This window comes from Protomyctophum parallelum (genome assembly GCF_964188405.1).
Source record: "Protomyctophum parallelum genome assembly, chromosome: 18".
NCBI classification, from domain to species: Eukaryota; Metazoa; Chordata; class Actinopteri; order Myctophiformes; family Myctophidae; genus Protomyctophum; species Protomyctophum parallelum.
The window spans coordinates 11,906,802-11,926,336 of NC_139716.1; the positions used below are offsets into that span (position 1 = coordinate 11,906,802).

At 40.7% G+C, this 19,535-nt stretch overlaps 2 protein-coding genes across 2 annotated transcripts in view; one reads left to right on the forward strand and one right to left on the reverse strand.

Annotated features, from left to right (window-relative positions):
- The window catches only part of kcnip4a (potassium voltage-gated channel interacting protein 4a), a 101,442-nt gene that overhangs the window by 33,205 nt on the left and 48,702 nt on the right, over positions 1-19,535 (reverse strand). The window lies entirely within an intron of this gene.
- Positions 940-9,819, forward strand: LOC310875585 (E3 ubiquitin-protein ligase TRIM21-like; the record flags this gene model as incomplete). The annotated part of the gene is made up of 2 exons (XM_083788877.1): positions 940-1,827; positions 9,478-9,819. The coding sequence occupies 2 exons, from the start codon at positions 940-942 to the stop codon at positions 9,817-9,819; spliced, it is 1,230 nt and encodes a 409-aa protein (XP_083645003.1).

Here is a 19,535-nt window from a genome sequence, read left to right on the forward strand (position 1 = left end):
GTTTACGTACACAGCTGTCACTTGGCTTTGTTTTTCTTCCTGTCGTGCATGCTATAGCTACTGTACACTACATCACACACATTAAAATAAGAATAGCTACTTACTTAATTGACTTTCATTGTTGGTTTTATACCTGTAGCCTAGAAGCCATTTGCTATGATAGATGCTATTTTTTATTTATGGAGCGCCCAATAAAACATTTGAAAATAGAATATGTAAATTTCAAATACTGGCTCAGCAGAAATTTGTAAATGGCTACACAACCCTTGGTTTTATGCTGGCTTGCTTTTTTATTGAAGTGATGAACAATGGAACATTAAAAAAATATGAGTGAATGATTTTAAAAATATTTATTTTAAAAATCTTAATTGTTATTACTTATTTTTCAAAAATAGCCAAGGGGGGGGGGGATTATGGAAACCCTGACATTTCATCTCCGTTTTCACTTGCTGCTTCCTGAATATCAATTTCTTTGTCAGCTGTGAACTGAATGGTCCCTCGGTTATAGACCCTTGTACTGGAGAAGTATAGTACTCTTCGACACGCAGCAGCAGAGAGAGGGGGGGGGGGGGGGGGGGCAGGGACATAAGTCGAGTCCATTCATTGGAGCACAGCTGACAGTAATCAGACTAATTGGGGAGGGCAGCTCAGAACTGGAATTGAGCATTTTGGTTTATATTTATTTAAAAAAAATCATAACTTTTGACAGAAATGTGCTTGAGACTTACTTTTTTTTAAACTTTTTGACAGACTCATATATTTATGCTCTACAAGTGGCGGGCCGGATTAAATCATCTCGCGGGGGCCGGTTCCGGCCTGCGGGCCGTATGTTTGACATGGCTGCCCTAAATGATATACTTTGTGTTATTTTTGTATAAATGAAGAGCAGTATAATTGAAAATCATTTCATGTTTTCACTTTTATTCTCAGTGGGCAGAAATGGCATCCTTCTTGAAGCACAAGTTAGATGGCATTGGGAGGAAGGCTGAGCTGGGACAGACAGAGGCTGACGTTCAGAAGATGATCGGGGAGAGGAAACTGAAGATCCAGGAGGTCAGACACACAGTGCAGCTCAGCAAGAAGGATGCAGGCAGAGAGAAAGCAGAAAGTGTGCAGGTCTTCCATGCTCTGGCGAAATGCATCGATAGAAGCCAGGCTGAGGTCAATGGTGTGATCGAAGAGAAGCAGAAAGCAACAGAGAAACAGGCCGAAGGCTTCATCGATGAGCTGCAGCAGGAAATCACTCAGTTGGAGAAGAGAAGCTCTGAGCTGAAGCAGCGCTCCCACCTCCACCTCCTCCAGAACATCACCTCCATCAAGACCCCTGCACCCACCAAGGACTGGACAAAGGTCAACGTCCATCAGCCTTCATATGAGGGGACTGTGAGGACAGCCGTGGCTCAGCTGGAGAAGACACTCATTGAAGAGATGAAGAAGAAGCTGCGTGATGCTGAGCTGAGGAGGATCCAGCGATATGCAGTGGATGTGACTCTGGACCCTGATACAGCACAACCCACCCTCATCCTGTCTGAGGATGGGAAACAAGTGGAGAACACACTCAGTGAAGAGATGAAGAAGAAGCTGCGTGATGCTGAGCTGAGGAGGATCCAGCGATATGCAGTGGATGTGACTCTGGACCCTGATACAGCACATAGCAAGCTCATCCTGTCTGAGGATGGAAAACAAGTGAGTGATGGAGACGTGATGAAGAATCTCCCAGACAACAAAGAGAGATTCTCTAAATATCTCAATGTCTTAGGAAAACAAAGCTTCTCCTCAGGAAGGTTTTGCTATGAGGTTCAGGTTGGAGGGAAGACTAAATGGGATGTAGGAGTGGCCAGAGAGTCAATCGACAGGAAGGGACGAATCACAATAACCCCCAACAATGGTTTTTGGTCTATAGGGTTGAGGGATGGAAATAAGTACTGGGCTCTTAATGACCCTTCTGTCCTCCTCCCTGTAAGAGAGGAGCTCCAGAAAGTGGGAGTGTTTGTGGATTATGAGGAGGGTCTGGTCTCCTTTTATGATGTGGAGACCAGAGTTCTTCTCTACGCTTTCACTGGCTGCTCCTTCACTGAGAGACTCTTTCCATTCTTCAATCCATGGCAAAATGATGGTGGTAAAAACTCTGCTCCTCTGATCATCTCTCCGGGCAATCATTCAGATTAGACTAATCCTCAGCTTTACCAGAAAAAAGTATAATGTGCATTTAACCGTTTGGCTGCCACCTGCTCGACGCAAATCCAACTTCTGACTGCCACGGTCTGTGGGGGCGATTTAGAGGTTGCGCACACAGCACAGAAACGGATGTTGTGGGCGTCCATCTTGTGCTAAATAAATAGCGTCAATGCTAGCGAGCTAAAATGAAGCCATCCTTGCTCTAGAAACCACCGGATTATCAGCAAAGACCTCCGAACATAATTGACTAAACCATGCAGAGCTCCGTAGATTAGGAGTTATTCAGCTCCTAATCTACGGAGCTCTCCATGGTTTAGTCAATAATGGGAGGTGGACGGCAGCACGCATGCGCAATCCGATCTAGGATCGCTAAAGAAGGAAAGGCCGACCCAAAATAATAATGAAAAAATAGTTCTCAGCGATGCAGATTGATATCCATAATAAAGCTAAATCTGACGGAGCATTCCGACACGAGCAGAAGATTATTACAGTCCTTATGGCGGAGCATTCCACCAAAAGTAGGGATTGTGTTAAGACAACACATGGTCTCATTAAAAGTTTGGTTTTAGTCAACTGCACAACTTAAAGTCAAGTCATTTTTTCTTATATTTTTGAGGGCCCTCATATGCCCAGCTTTGTGTGTCTGTGTGTACCACACATAGCGATGATTTGATTGGCTGAGCACGGAATGTGAGGATGTATGATGATGTATGATGATAAGAGCGCCCCTCACTTCACAAGAGTGTGATTTTATTGACCCTATGTATTATAGATTACATTTAAACAATTCGACTAAAGTACTGATGTTACATTACTGACTGTAATGATATGTAAATATAGTTCTACATTCAGGAAATTGTATTTAAACACAGATCGTTGAAATGTCTACATTTATAACTCTTGATTGTATGTTTCATTTCATGGCATTTAAATTCAAGTTCAATTCAACACTATTGTTCATTAATGCACTGTACAGAAATAATGTCTGTCAGGAATAAAAACTATATTATATTTTCAGTGTCTTCAACTTTAATGTAATCATTAAACATACTATACTAACTATTAGGGATGTCCCGATCACGCATTTTTGCTCCCGATCTGATTTCGATTTTGAGCATCTGCCGATAATGATTTTTCCCGATCCGATATTTATATTGTATAGAACACGTTTATGCCGACATATCACAATAGTACAATATCCAAAATCAATATCATGACATGGATATAATATTGATACTAGGGATGTCCCGATAACGTTTTTTGGCTCCCGATTCGATTCCGATCACTTGAAAATGACGCAATCGGCCCCGATTTCCAATCACCCGATCCAATCGGGACAATTACCCTACTAACTATATTGGAACAATACATTAATTTTGCTTGTGAAGTACAGCCAACTACTGATTATGGTAAATGGAGTTCTCCATTCAAGAAATGCATTTAGCTTAACCCATTCTGACCTGAGATAAGATTCTAAAAATGTCTTCTACATTCGATTTTTCAAAAATAGCAGATCTACAAGCTCATAGCGCGCCACTCGGTGGCGGTGGCTATTCAATAGCTAAAGCATAGCATAATGCTAACACCAAAAGGGGTTACCTCCCAAAATGGGTTAAAACACATTATCTGTCAGTTTTTACATTTTCAGTTTTGTCACAGAGCGTATGTAATTAGGCATCGAATGGGATTGGCACCTGTGTTGTTTTTGGCAGCAAATTTCTATTTTAGTTTAGTCATAGTCTTCGGAATGGAACTGCATTTAGTTTTAGTCACCTGGTTAGTGTAGTTTTAATCGACTAAATATCATAAAATGTATTTTGTCGGGCCTTGATGCTGTCAAAATGACAGATTTTACACTTGCTGAAAATAGCCGATCTACAAGCTCACAATTTCCAAGCTCAAGTGTAAAATGACCTGTCTTTTACTTATACTGGATCTCTTGTCCACTAGTTTCTTCCTAACATTTTAGTCTAGTTTTTATTTGATTAATTTAAAAAAAGTTTTAAGAAAAACATGTTTCTTTCGCAGACATTGTTATCCACATATACAGTAGCAAATAGCATCGTTTACAACCACGTACAGTAGTTTGTGGTAAATCTACCTTGGATTATTACAGCACGACATCATAGGAGATAATACAATCCTCCATGCAGAAAATAAATGGGATTATCACCTCACTGTGGAACTCTCCCACTGAGCATTTTTGTAGCCTAATAGACGTCTAAATGGCAAAAAAGGGTCTAAAAACTGGGGTAAAAATAGTCTAAAAGTTTTTTAGCAGTCTAGGCTTAGATTAGACTTTGAAACAACGTCGTTTCAACGTCTAATCGACTGCTAAAAAACACTTTATTTCATTCTTAGACAATTTTTACCCCATTTTCTTAGTCTGTCATTTAGACGTCTATAAAAGCCGACAACTGCTCATTGGGCTCTTGAGGTGAATCAGTCTGGGGAAGAACTGTCAATATTATCAGCATTCTGACACCTTGGTTACTTAAAACCCATTTTGGGCGGGAACCCCTTTTGGTGTTAGCATCATGTTATGCTTTAGCTATTGGAAAAATAGCAGACCTACAAGCTCATAGCGCGCCACCGAGTGGCGCGCTACGAGCTTGTAGGTCTGCTATTTTTGAGAAAAATCGAACGACTGACATAGAAAAATAGCTTTTTCAGAAAACTGTCAGGATGTAGAAGACATTTATAGAATCTGATCTCAGGTCAGAATGGGATGAAGTGGAATAAAATGTGCTGGCTAATATAGCGAATGGGGCTCCTAGCTTTACAGTTGTCCATGTCCAATCTAAATTAGTTATTCATTTAGGCCTGAGATCAGATTCTAAAAATGTCTTTCTGACAGTTTTCTGAAAAAGCTATGTTTCTATGTCAGTCGATTAAAAAAAAATAGCAGATCTACAAGCTCATAGCGCGTCGACAGGAAAGGATGCCTGGAATAGGGATAGAGCTGATGAGGGACGGGAAGTGGATTGGGAGGCTATGTGGGATAATGTGTCTGGCTCATAAAAAAATCTAAATCATCAGTTTGTCCACAAATATAACCTTTTCCATTCTCTTTAAATATATATAGTACCTTTCCTTTCCTTTGTAGGTCAACTATTTTCGCTATTTGTTGTACAACAAAGTATATATAGTGCTTAAGTGACATTCTAGACTAGACCTGTCTTGCTGGAAACATTGTGGTTGCAAGGACTGACCTTCTGACCTTTCAGCTACAGGACTGTGTCACAGTCATTACCAGGTGATTGAGAGATTATTCATTCTTTACTTACTCGGTATGAACATACTATTTTAACTAGTGATGCACCCAATATTCGGCCGCAGAAAATGTCCGGCAGAAAATGGCTAAAAATGCATTTTCGGCCTATTCGGTTTCGGCACCGAATAGGAAGAAGATATATCACCGAATACAGTATGCAATTAATGCATTCAAAAGGGCTGAATAAATGTTTTATGGACCCATAATAGTGATTATTATTTAAGTGAAGTTTTGCCATAACCATTTCTTTTGACATACATCAGGTAGCTTTAATATCGGATATACGGTTTCGGTAGTATTTCCTTTCGGTGCATCCCTATTGTTCGTTTGTTTTGTTTTGTCTGGTTGAATTGTTTGTAAAAAGTGTCTATGTATGCAGTGTACTTTGTGAATTGCGGACCTCCTTGAAAACGAGATGGTTCATCTCAAGGGATTGTTCCTAATAAAAAAAAATCAGACACGGAGAGAACATGCAAACTCCACACAGAAAGGCCCTTTCGCCAACCCCGCCTTCGGGTATGGGCTCTGATGACGCGGAGGAGGGAACACGCCATGAATAACTTCTGTAACTAGTTTTGCCAGAAAGAGAGAGAGAGACAGAGAGAGAGAGAGACAGAGACAGATAGACAGAGAGAAAGAGACAGAGAGAGAGAGACAGAGACAGAGAGACAGAGCCATTGGTGTTTTTTTTTTCTCAAAGTGATTTTCATTGATTATCCTGGTGAGTTGACTGACAATGTCAACAACATTGACATTGTTTTTAATTGAGTAATATTTGTTTTAATGCTATGAAATATAACATGAAGTATCTCAAGATAAATTGTTTTTGTGCATAATATGCAGTGGTTGATATTGTAATGATTTTGCTGGATTGAGGCCTACAGTATATGCTAAGTGTGTGTGATTGTGTGCAGGCGAATGTGCTGAAAACAAAGCGTGAAAGGCCAATATTTAATTAAATTGAAATATGAAGGAAAACAATCAATTGACTTACGTTCCAGGACCAATACTGAACACTAGCATGTCTAAGCAGTCAATCAAGAGTCAAGAGAAACAAAAAGTGTCCAGGTCTATGAATACAAGCCAAAAAGCAGCAACTACGTTTTACCACTTTAAATCATCGGATATTTGAAAATAGCAGATCTACCAGCCCACAATGTGATGCGTTGTGAGCTTGTAGATGTGCCTTTTTTTTTTAAAGGGGAGAACATCTTGTATGTTTTGAGATGAGGTTCTGCGGCCAAACACATTAATATGGGGGTCCTTGACATGAAAAAACACTAGTTCCATCAACAATCGCCTGTATCTCCTATTCCTATTTATATTATTTGTGGGGTATAGCCACAAACTACTACTACTACAAACTACTTCAAACTACTCCCTTCCAAAAAACGCTACCAGAGCATCAAATCTCGTACCACCCGTCTCAGTAACAGTTTTTACCCCCAGGCAGTCAGGCTGCTGAACAGCTGACCTTGAACTGTATTGCACTGTTTTGTCACTTCACTTGCACTTCTCTTTTCCTGTTTTTTTGTCTTTTTCTTGCACTATAGATGTTGTTTATGTCCTGTGTATGTAAGACAGAGTGCTCTGAGCAAAATAATTTTCATTGTATTTATACTCTGTATCTATACATATGACAAATAAACCTGAACCTGAACCTTGTCCCAGATGGCATTTTTGGTCAAAACAAGGTTTGTTCCGCGGCCCAGAGCAGACTCTGTGTTGCTTTCCATTAGACTCGATTGGCTCCGTTTGATAAACAGGACGTGACCACGCATCGTCAAACCGTCCTAATATAAGATTAACACCGGAAGTCTGGAAATGTGGCTTTTCAAAATAAGGGAAAAATGCTGGCGTGAATTATATCACAATATATCACAGACTAACTGTTAATGGGGTATGGCTCGATGGAACCAGAAAAAAATGGCCACCACTGCTATAACCCTAACTCAGGGACGTCAAACTCATTTTGGGGCGGGGGCCGCATTGGACGGAATGTGACTTCATGAGGGCCAGAGTGATGCAACCATGCAGTCGTGGACTGCAAGCGTGCTCACTAGGCATGCTGCGGTTTACCCAATTTCGGCCTGAGGCCGATTCTAAAAACGCCTCTAAATCCTGACCTAAGGTTTCTGAAAAACTTCAAATATTTATATAGCAGAATCAAAATGTTTACATTTTTGAATACTGTACAGAACCCAAATATGGGTAAAACACCAAAATGGGTTCCCGCCCAGAATGGGTTCATATAAATACCGTGGAATACCGAGGTATAGGTTATCAATACCGGCACCGTACCGTACTGTAAAATCTCATACCGTGGCATGCCTACTGCTCACACGTTTACGTACACAGCTGTCACTTGGCTTTGTTTTTCTTCCTGTCGTGCATGCTATAGCTACTGTACACTACATCACACACATTAAAATAAGAATAGCTACTTACTTAATTGACTTTCATTGTTGGTTTTATACCTGTAGCCTAGAAGCCATTTGCTATGATAGATGCTATTTTTTATTTATGGAGCGCCCAATAAAACATTTGAAAATAGAATATGTGGGCACGGTGGCACAGTTGGTAGTGCTGTCGCCTCACAGCTAGAAGGTCCTGGGTTCGATTCCCGCTCGGGACGCTGTGGGCACTGGCGGCGTGTTCCCTCCTCCGCGTCATCAGTGCCCATACCCGAGGCGGGGGTTGGCGAAAGGGCCTTTCTGTGTGGAGTTTGCATGTTCTCCCCGTGTCCCCTAGGGTAGATACCCTCACAAAAACATGCAGTAATCCTGGTCTCTAAAACTACCTCCCCCTGGCCAGCCAGGGCGCCTGATGGAGGGGAAAGGAACTGGTCGGAATAATGTGTCCCTTCCACGCGCTACGTCCGGCCGGGGAAACTCTCCCCTGTCGGGTGAAAAGAAGCAGCTTGGACTCCTCATGCATAGAAGGAGGCATGAGGTCAGTCCGCTGCCCCCCCCCCCCCCCCAGGTTGGCAGAGGAAGTGTAGCGCCCAGGATTATATTAGATAATTGGCACTGGGTGAAAAGAAAACTGGGTTACAAAATCGTGGGGTAAAAATTAAAGTAAAAAAAAAAGAAAATAGAATATGTAAATTTCAAATACTGTCTCAGCAGAAATTTGTAAATGGCTACACAACCCTTGGTTTTATGCAGGCTTGCTTTTTTATTGAAGTGATGAACAATGGAACATTCATAAAATATGAGTGAATAGTTTTTAAAATATTTATTTTTAAAATCTTAATTGTTTTTCAAAAATAGCCAAATGGGGGAAAGAAAATGAAAACCATGACATTTCATCTCTGTCTTGTTTTCACTTGCTGCTTCCTGAATATCAGGGACCAGTTTCTGAGAAGTTATTTTCATAACATCATTAAATAATATGTATAATCTGCAGTGGTGACTGTGAGATATAATATTATGATAATTTCTTTGTCAGCTGTGAACTGAATGGTCCCTCGGTTATAGACCCTTGTACTGGAGAAGTATAGTACTCTTCGACACGTAGCAGCAGAGAGAGGGGGGGGGGACAGGGACATACGTCGAGTCCATTCATTGGAGCACAGCTGACAGTAATCAGACTAATTGGGGAGGGCAGCTCAGAACAGGAATTGAGCATTTTGGTTTATATTTCTTTAAAACAAATCATAACTTTTGACAGAAATGTGCTTGAGACTCATACATTTATGCTCTACAAGTGGCGGGCCGGATTAAATCATCTCGCGGGGGCCGGTTCCGGCCTGCGGGCCGTATGTTTGACATGGCTGCCCTAAATGATATACTTTGTGTTATTTTTGTATAAATGAAGAGCAGTATAATTGAAAATCATTTCATGTTTTGACTTTTATTCTCAGTGTGCAGAAATGGCATCCTTCTTAAATGCTGAGCTGAGGAGGATCCAGCGATATGCAGTGGATGTGATGCAGTGGATGTGTCTTTGTCTTAGGGAAACACAGCTTCTCCTCAGGAAGGTCCTACTATGAGGTTCAGGTTGGAGAGAAGACAGACTGGGATTTAGGAGTGGCCAGAGAGTCCATCGACAGGAAGGGACCAATCAAACTGAGACCCATCAATGGTTACTGGTCTATAGGGTTGAGTAATGGAAATGAGTACTGGGCTAATGCTGGCCCTCCTGTCCTCCTCCCTGTAGGAGAGGAGCTCCAGAAAGTGGGAGTGTTTGTGGATTATGAGGAGGGTCTGGTCTCCTTTTATGACGTGGAGACCAGAGTTCTTCTCTACTCTTTCACCGGCTGCTCCTTCACTGAGAGACTCTTTCCAATCTTCAGTCCATGGCTTAATGAGGGTGGTAATAACTCTGCTCCTCTGATCATCTCTCCTGTCAATCATTCAGATTAGACTAATCCTCAGCTTTACCAGAAAAAAAGTGCATTAAAAAAAATTAAAAAATGTGCATTAAAGGACAACACATGGTCTCATTAAAAGTTTGGTTTTAGTCAACTGCACAACTTAAAGTCAAGTCATTTAACTTTTTTCTTATTTTTTTTGAGGGCCCTCATATGCCCAGCTTTGTGTGTCTGTGTGTACCACACATAGCGATGATTTGATTGGCTGAGCACGGAATGTATGATGATGTATGATGATAAGAGCGCCCCTCACTTCACAAGAGTGTGATTTTATTCACCCTATGTATTATAGATTACATTGAAACAATTCGACTAAAGTACTGATGTTACATTACTGACTGTAATGATATGTAAATATAGTTCTCCATTCAGGAAATTGTATTTAAACACAGATTGTTGAAATGTCTACATTTATAACTCTTGATTGTATGTTTCATTTCATGGCATTTAAATTTAAGTTCAATTCAACACTATTGTTCATTAATGCACTGTACAGAAATAATGTCTGTCAGGAATAAAAACTATATTATATTTTCAGTGTCTTCAACTTTAATGTAATCATTAAACATACTATACTAACTATTAGGGATGTCCCGATCCAGTGGCGTCAACTCCGGGGGGTGCACAGGAGCAGAAGAACCCACTGGCAAAATAATAACACAACACAACGGCTCTTTTAAGAGCTAATAGCAGCCAGCCGCAGCGCAAATATGCGTGGCTGCACCCACTGCCGTTATAGGAACCTTCCGCCACTGTCCCGATCACACTTTTTTGCTCCCGATCTGATTTCGATTTTGAGCATCTGCCGATAACGATTTTTCCCGATCCGATATTTATATTGTATGCCAACATATCACAATAGTACAATATCGTTGATCAATATCATGACATGGATATAATATTGATACTAGGGATGTCCCGATAACGTTTTTTGGCTCCCGATTCGATTCCGATAATTTCAAAATGACGCAATCGGCCCCGATTTCCAATCACCCGATCCAATCGGGACAATTACCCTACTAACTATATTGGAACAACATTAATTTTACTTGTGAAGTACAGCCAACTACTGATTATGGTAAATGGAGTTCTCTAATCAAGAAATGTATTTAGCTTAACCCGTTCTGACCTGAGATCAGATTCTAAAAATGTCTTCTACATTCGATTTTTCAAAAATAGCAGACCTACAAGCTCGTAGCGCGCCACTCTCCACACGCGCGCTATGAGCTTGTAGATATGCTATTTTTCAATAGCTAAAGCATAGCATAATGCTAACACCAAAAGGGGTTCCCGCCCAAAATGGGTTAAAACACATTATCTGTCTGTTTGTACATTTTTAAGTTTTGTCACAGAGCGTATGTAATTAGGCATCGAATGGGATTGGCACCTGTGTTGTTTTTTACAGCAAATTTCTATTTTAGTTTAGTCTTCAGAATGAAACTACATTTAGTTTTAGTCATATTTTAGTCACCTGGAATGTTTTAGTGTTTAGTCTAGTTTTAGTCTAAATATCATACGATTTTAGTCGACTAATTCTACAGTTGTTTTAATCGACTAAAAAGTATTTTGTCAGGCCTTGATGCTGTCAAAATGACAGATTTTACACTTGCTGAAAATAGCCGATTTACAAGCTCACAATTTTTAAGCTCAAGTGTAAAATGACCTGTCTTTTACTTATACTGGATCTCTTATCCACTAGTCTCTTCCTAACATTTTAGTCTAGTTTTTATTTGATGAATAAAAATTGAATGAGGAATAAATGTTTCTTTCGCAGACATTGTTATCCACATATACAGTAGCATATAGCATCGTTTACAACCACGTACAGTAGTTTGTGGTAAATCTACCTTGGATTATTACAGCACAACATCATAGGAGATAATACAATCCTCCATGCAGAAAAGAAATGGGATTTTCACCTCACTGTGGAACTCTCCCACTGAGCATTTTTGTAGCCTAATAGACGTCTAAATGGCAAAAAAAAGGGTCTAAAAACTGGGGTAAAAATAGTCTAAAAATGAAAGTTTTTTAGCAGTCTAGGCTTAGATTAGACGTTGAAACAACGTAGTTTCAACGTCTAATCGACTGCTAAAAAACACTTTATTTCATTCTTAGACAATTTTTACCCCATTTTCTTAGACGGTCATTTAGACGCCTATAAAAGCCGACAACTGCTCAGTGGGCTCTTGAGGTGAATGAGTCTGGGGAAGAACTCTCAATATCATCAGCATTCTGACACCTTGGTTACTTAAAACCCATTTTGGGCGGGAACCCCTTTTGGTGTTAGCATTATGTTATGCTTTAGCGATTGAAAAATAGCAGATCTACAAGCTCATAGCGCGCCACTCGGTGGCGTGCTATGAGCTTGTAAGTCTGCTATTTTGGAAAAATCGAACCACTGACTTTTTCAGCTTTTTCAGAAAACTGTCAGGATGTAGAAGACATTTATAGAATCTGATCTCAGGTCAGAATGGGATGAAGTGGAATAAAATGTGCTGGCTAATATAGCGAATGGGGCTCAAAACTTTACAGTTGTCCATGTCCAATCTAAATTAGTTATTCATTTAGGCCTGAGATCAGATTCTAAAAATGTCTTCCTGACAGTTTTCTCAAAAAGCTATGTTTCTATGTCAGTCAATTTTTCAAAAATAGCAGATCTACAAGCTCATAGCGCGTCGACATGAAAGGATGGCCTGGAATAGGGATATAGCTGATGAGGATGAGTGGATTGGGAGGCTATTTGGGATAATGTGTCTGGCTCATAAAACAATCAAAATCATCAGTTTGTCCACAAATATAACCTTTTCCATTCTCTTTAAATATTTTTATTTCACATTACTATAATGATCATTAGACGCTAGGGCTGACCTCGGAACGGGTCTCAGTCGACTGACCACCTCTTAGTCGACTTTTTTTTTTTGCCCCAAATTTTTTTATATAATACAATATTTACAAAAATATACAAAAATATTGTATGGGGGGACATAAACACATTTGAACATTCTGACTGTTCAAATCTCCAATGTGCATGTGGAGTGTGTCTGCCTGTGTGGCAATGTGCCACTGCCTGTGACTTGAATCGCACAGTGCGCTGGCCTGATAGACTCCAGAATCTCAATCTCACCTGCTGTGCTCAATCTGGCTAATGACAAGCCTCTCAGTTGTTCACAAAAACTTTTTGGAGTCTATCAGGCCAGCGCACTGTGCGATTCAAGTCACAGGCAGTGGCACATTGCCACACAGGCAGACACACTCCACATGCACATTAGAGATTTGAACAGTCAGAATGTTCAAATGTGTTTATGTCCCCCACAGACCTAGTGGAATAATACAATATTTTTGTATATTTTTGTAAATATTGTATTATATACAATTCTTTGGGGCAAAAAAAAATATATATATATTTAGTTTTTGCTTAGTCGACTAACAGCAAATTTATTCATCTATCAGTCGACTATACAAATCCTTAGTCGGGGACAGCCCTATTAGACGCAGAGCAATATAACCTCCCAGACTCCGTCCCAATGAGTTCTGAAATGTAATGAATGTATAGAATTGCTATACTGTGCGGGTGTATACTGTAGGTATGTTAAGTGATAACCACTTTCAACATGGCATCTTTCACATTTTCCAAACATCTACAAGCTTGGGGCAGCATGGACGAACGGTTTGCGGAGCGGTCTTGATATCGGAAGGTCGCTAGTTCGTATCCACGGACCGGCACGTTAAAATTACCACCGCTGAAGTGCCCTTGGACAAGGCATTGAACCATTCTACTATGAAATGTTCTATGAGCAGGGCCTGGCTGTAACCAAGTTCTTGAGCTTAGTCCAGTTACCCTGGGTAAATATAGTACCTTTCCTTTCCTTTGTAGGTCAACTATTTTCGCTATTTGTTGTACAACAAAGTATATATAGTGCTTAAGTGGCATTCTAGACTAGACCTGTCTGGGCCAGACAGGTCTAGTCTAGAATGTTTCCAGCCAGACAGTCTGGCTGGAAACATTGTGGTTGCAAGGACTGACCTTCTGACCTTTCAGCTACAGGACTGTGTCACAGTCATTACCAGGTGATTGAGAGATTATTCATTATTTACTTACTCGGTATAAACATACTATTTTAACTAGTGATGCACCCAATATTCGGCCGCAGAAAATGTTCGGCAGAAAATGGCTAAAAATGCATTTTCGGCCTATTCGGTTTCGGCACCGAATAGGAAGAAAATATATCACCGAATAGTGTATGCAATTAATGCATTCAAAAGGGCTGAATAAATGTTTTATGGACCCATAATAGTGATTATTATTTAAGTGAAGTTTTGCCATAACCATTTCTTTTGACATAGATCAGGTAGCTTTAATATCGGATATACGGTTTCGGTAGTATTTCCTTTCGGTGCATCCCTAGTTAATAATGTTGACCACTGTATCCCTATGTGTTTCTTATTCAAACATCACACCTGTGTGAAGTGAGGGGCGCTAATATATTAAAGTCTAACTCATGTTGATTAGGTGATGTAACGGTGCAAACTCAAACATTAAACGCCATTAACAATAAAGAGACAAAATGACGTAATGAGTTACATTATGACTTACATTTTCCCTCCATTGTCAATGGCGTTTACAAAACAAACATTGAACTAAAGACAAACATTAAACCCGTTTATAGGAGGGGCTAGCAAACCTCAAAAATCACACCTGTGTGAAGTGAGCGGCGCTATTATCATCATGACGTAGAATTCTCCATTGTCAGGGAATTGAATGATTGTGTAGGATTGCACATACACCAAAAGCTGGACATAGGAGGGCCCCTCATAAATAGCAGATCTACAAGCTCACAGTGTGTCACTGACACTGTACATCCACTACTGCATTGTTGCTATATTGCTATAGGTGTTTTTTTAAATACACGTTTTATGAGATTAATACAGTCTTATGTCACTATAGAGCAGTGAAAACGCTAAAGTTTTAATGATAATAACAAAGGTGTCATTTACTGCCGACATTTTCCTTTTTTCCATTGTATCCCATACATATTATAGTTGTATTTGTTGATATGTATCGTCATGTTATTTCTGAGGGGCCCTCTGCCCTCCAATGCATGTGCAACCCATTCATTGTAATTAATTTACGTTCCCCAAATGCATACATTTGTAGACGCTCCCTGAGCACAAGAGAGACTTGTGTACCGGTAGTTTACTTTTGGTTTTGCACCGAAGCAAGAAGCTCACATGACACAGCAGAGTGAGGTGAGATTTATTAGATACTGAAAGGAGTGAGGTGAATAACTTCTCTAATATATTTTTTATCCCACGATTTTGTAACCCATTTTTCACCCCTGTGTCAATCATCTAATGTGATCCTGGGCTCTACACACCCTCCACCAACCTAGTCCCCATATATGGGGGACAAGGGGAGAGCAACGGACTAGAACTCATGCTTCCTTCATGCCTGAGTGTCCAAGTTGCTCCTTTACACCTGACAGGGGGGTGTTTCCCTGGTTGGACGTACCGCGTGGAAGGAACACGCTATTCCAACCAGTTCCTTTCCCCTCCATCAGGCTGGCCAGGGGGAGAAAGTTTAGTGACCAGGATTACTGCATGTTTTTTGTGAGGGTACCTACCCTAGGGGACACAGGTTATGTCCATGTTATGTGAAATGTTGTTTTGTTGCAGTTTTTGTTTTGTTTTTTGTTTTGCTGTTGTTGTTCGTTTCTTGTTTATCTAGGAATTGTAATTGTTTTGTCTGGTTGAATTGTTTGTAAAAAAGTGTCTTTATGTATGCAGTGTACTTTGTGAATTGCGGACCCCCTTGAAAACGAGATAGTTCATCTCAAGGGATTGTTCCTAATAAAAAAATTCAGACACGGGGAGAACATCCAAACTCCACACAGAAAGGCCCTTTCGCCAACCCCGCCTTCGGGTATGGGCTCTGATGACGCGGAGGAGGGAACACGCCGTGAATAACTTCTGTAACTAGTTTTGCCAGAAAGAGAGAGAGAGACAGAGAGAGAGAGAGACAGAGACAGAGAGACAGAGAGAAAGAGATAGAGAGAGAGACAGAGCCATTGGTGTTTTTTTTTTCTCAAAGTGATTTTCATTGATTATCCTGGTGAGTTGACTGACAATGTCAACATTGACATTGTTTTTAATTGCATTTAGTAATATTTGTTTTAATGCTATGAAATATAACATGAAGTATCTCAAGATAAATTGTTTTTGTGCATAATATGCAGTGGTTGATATTTTAATGATTTTGCTGGATTGAGGCCTACAGTATATGCTAAGTGTGTGTGATTGTGTGCAGGCGAATGTGCTGAAAACAAAGCGTGAAAGGCCAATATTTAATTAAATTGAAATATGAAGGAAAACAATCAATTGACTTACGTTCCAGGACCAATACTGAACACTAGCATGTCTAAGCAGTCAATCAAGAGTCAAGAGAAACAAAAAGAGGCCAGGTCTATGAATACAAGCCAAAAAGCAGCAACTACGTTTTACCACTTTAAATCATCGGATATTTGAAAATAGCAGATCTACCAGCCCACAATGTGATGCGTTGTGAGCTTGTAGATGTGCCTTTTTTTTTTTTTAAAGGGGAGAACATCTTGTATGTTTTGAGATGAGGTTCTGTGGCCAAACACATATTAATCTGGGGGTCCTTGACATGAAAAAACACTAGTTCCATCAACAATCGCCTGTATCTCCTATTCCTATTTATATTATTTGTGGGGTATAGCCACCCCGCAAATACCCTGTTCAAACTACTCCCTTCCAAAAAACGCTACCAGAGCATCAAATCTCGTACCACCCGTCTCAGTAACAGTTTCTACCCCCAGGCAGTCAGGCTGCTGAACAGCTGACCTTGAACTGTATTGCACTGTTTTGTCACTTCACTTCTCTTTTCCTGTTTTTTTTGTCTTTTTCTTGCACTATAGATGTTGTTTATGTCCTGTGTATGTAAGACTGAGAGTGCTCTGAGCAAAATAATTTTCATTGTATTTATACTCTGTATCTATACATATGACAAATAAACCTGAACCTGAACCTTGTCCCAGATGGCATTTTTGGTCAAAACAAGGTTTGTTCCGCGGCCCAGAGCAGACTCTGTGTTGCTTTCCATTAGACTCGATTGGCTCCGTTTGATAAACAGGACGTGACCACGCATCGTCAAACCGTCCTAATATATAAGATCAACACCGGAAGTCTGGAAATGTGGCTTTTCAAAATAAGGGAAAAATGCTGGCGTGAATTATATCACAATATATCACAGACTAACTGTTAATGGGGTATGGCTCGATGGAAGCAGAAAAAAAATGGCCACCACTGCTATAACCCTAACTCAGGGACGTCAAACTCATTTTGGGGCGGGGGGCCGCATTGGACGGAATGTGACTTCATGAGGGCCAGAGTGATGCAACCATGCAGTCGTGGACTGCAAGAACGCTCACTAGGCATGCCGCGGTTTACCCAATTTCAGCCTGAGGCCGATTCTAAAAACGCCTCTAAATCCTGACCTAAGGTTTCTGAAAAACTTCAAATATTTATATAGCAGAATCAAAATGTTTACATTTTTGAATACTGTACAGAACCCAAATATGGGTTCCCGATCTGAGTGGGTAAAACACCAAAATGGGTTCCCGCCCAGAATGGGTAAATATAAATACCGTGGAATACAGAGGTATAGGTTATCAATACCGGCACCGTACCGTACTATAAAATCTCATACCGTGGCATGCCTAATGCTCACACGTTTACGTACACAGCTGTCACTTGGCTTTGTTTTTCTTCCTGTTGTGCATGCTATAGCTACTGTACACTACATCACACACATTAAAATAATAATAGCTACTTACATAATTTACTTTCATTGTTATTGTTTATGGAGCGCCCAATAAAACATTTGAAAATAGAATATGTGGTCACAGTGGCACAGTCGGTAGTGCTGTCGCCTCACAGCTAGAAGGTCCTGGGTTCGATTCCCGCTCGGGACGCTGTGGGCACTGGCGGCGTGTTCCCTCCTCCGCGTCATCAGTGCCCATACCCGAGGCGGGGGTTGGCGAAAGGGCCTTTCTGTGTGGAGTTTGCATGTTCTCCCCGTGTCCCCTAGGGTAGATACCCTCACAAAAACATGCAGTAATCCTGGTCTCTAAAACTACCTCGCCCTGGCCAGCCAGGGCGTCTGATGGAGGGGAAAGGAACTGGTCGGAATAATGTGTCCCTTCCACGCGCTACGTCCGGCCGGGGAAACTCTCCCCTGTCGGGTGAAAAGAAGCAGCTTGGACTCCTCATGCATAGAAGGAGGCATGAGGTCAGTCCGCTGCCCCCCCCCCCCCCCCCCCCCAGGTTGGCAGAGGAAGTGTAGCGCCCAGGATTACATTAGATAATTGGCACTGGGTGAAAAGAAAACTGGGTTACAAAATCGTGGGGTAAAAATTTAAGTAAAAAAAAAAGAAAATAGAATATGTAAATTTCAAATACTGTCTCAGCAGAAATTTGTAAATGGCTACACAACCCTTGGTTTTATGCAGGCTTGCTTTTTTATTGAAGTGATGAACAATGGAACATTCATAAAATATGAGTGAATAATTTTTAAAATATTTATTTTTAAAATCTTAATTGTTATTACTTATTTTTCAAAAATAGCCAAATGGGGGAAAGAAATAATGAAAACCATGACATTTCATCTCTGTCTTGTTTTCACTTGCTGCTTCCTGAATATCAGGGACCAGTTTCTGAGAAGTTATTTTCATAACATCATTAAATAATATGTATAATCTGCAGTGGTGAGATATAATATTATGATAATTTCTTTGTCAGCTGTGAACTGAATGGTCCCTCGGTTATAGACCCTTGTACTGGAGAAGTATAGTACTCTTCGACACGCAGCAGCAGAGAGAGGGGGGGACGGGGACAGGGACATACGTCGAGTCCATTCATTGGAGCACAGCTGACAGCAATCAGACTAATTGGGGTAGCTCAGAACTGGAATTGAGCATTTTGGTTTATATTTCTTAAAAAAAATCATAACTTTTGACAGAAATGTGCTTGAGACTTACTTTTTTTTTAACTTTTTGACAGACTCATACATTAATGCTCTACAAGTGGCGGGCCGGATTAAATCATCTCGTGGGGGCCGGTTCCGGCCTGCGGGCCGTATGTTTGACATGGCTGCCCTAAATGATATACTTTGTGTTATTTTTGTATAAATGAAGAGCCGTATAATTGAAAATCATTTCATGTTTTCACTTTTATTCTCAGTGTGCAGAAATGGCATCCTTCTTAAATGCTGAGCTGAGGAGGAAACAGCGATATGCAGTGGATGTGACTCTGGACCCTGATACAGCACAACCCAACCTCATCCTGTCTAAGATTGGAAAACTAGTGAGGCATGGAGACGTAAAGAAGAATCTCCCAGACAACAAAGAGAGATTCTCTCCATGTGTCTTTGTCTTAGGGAAACACAGCTTCTCCTCAGGAAGGTCCTACTATGAGGTTCAGGTTGGAGGGAAGACTGACTGGGATTTAGGAGTGGCCAAAGAGTCCATCGACAGGAAGGGACCAATCAAACTGAGTCCCATCAATGGTTACTGGTCTATAGGGTTGAGTAATGTAAATGAGTACTGGGCTAATGCTGACCTTCCTGTCCTCCTCCCTGTAAGAGAGGAGCTCCAGAAAGTGGGAGTGTTTGTGGACTATGAGGAGGGTCTG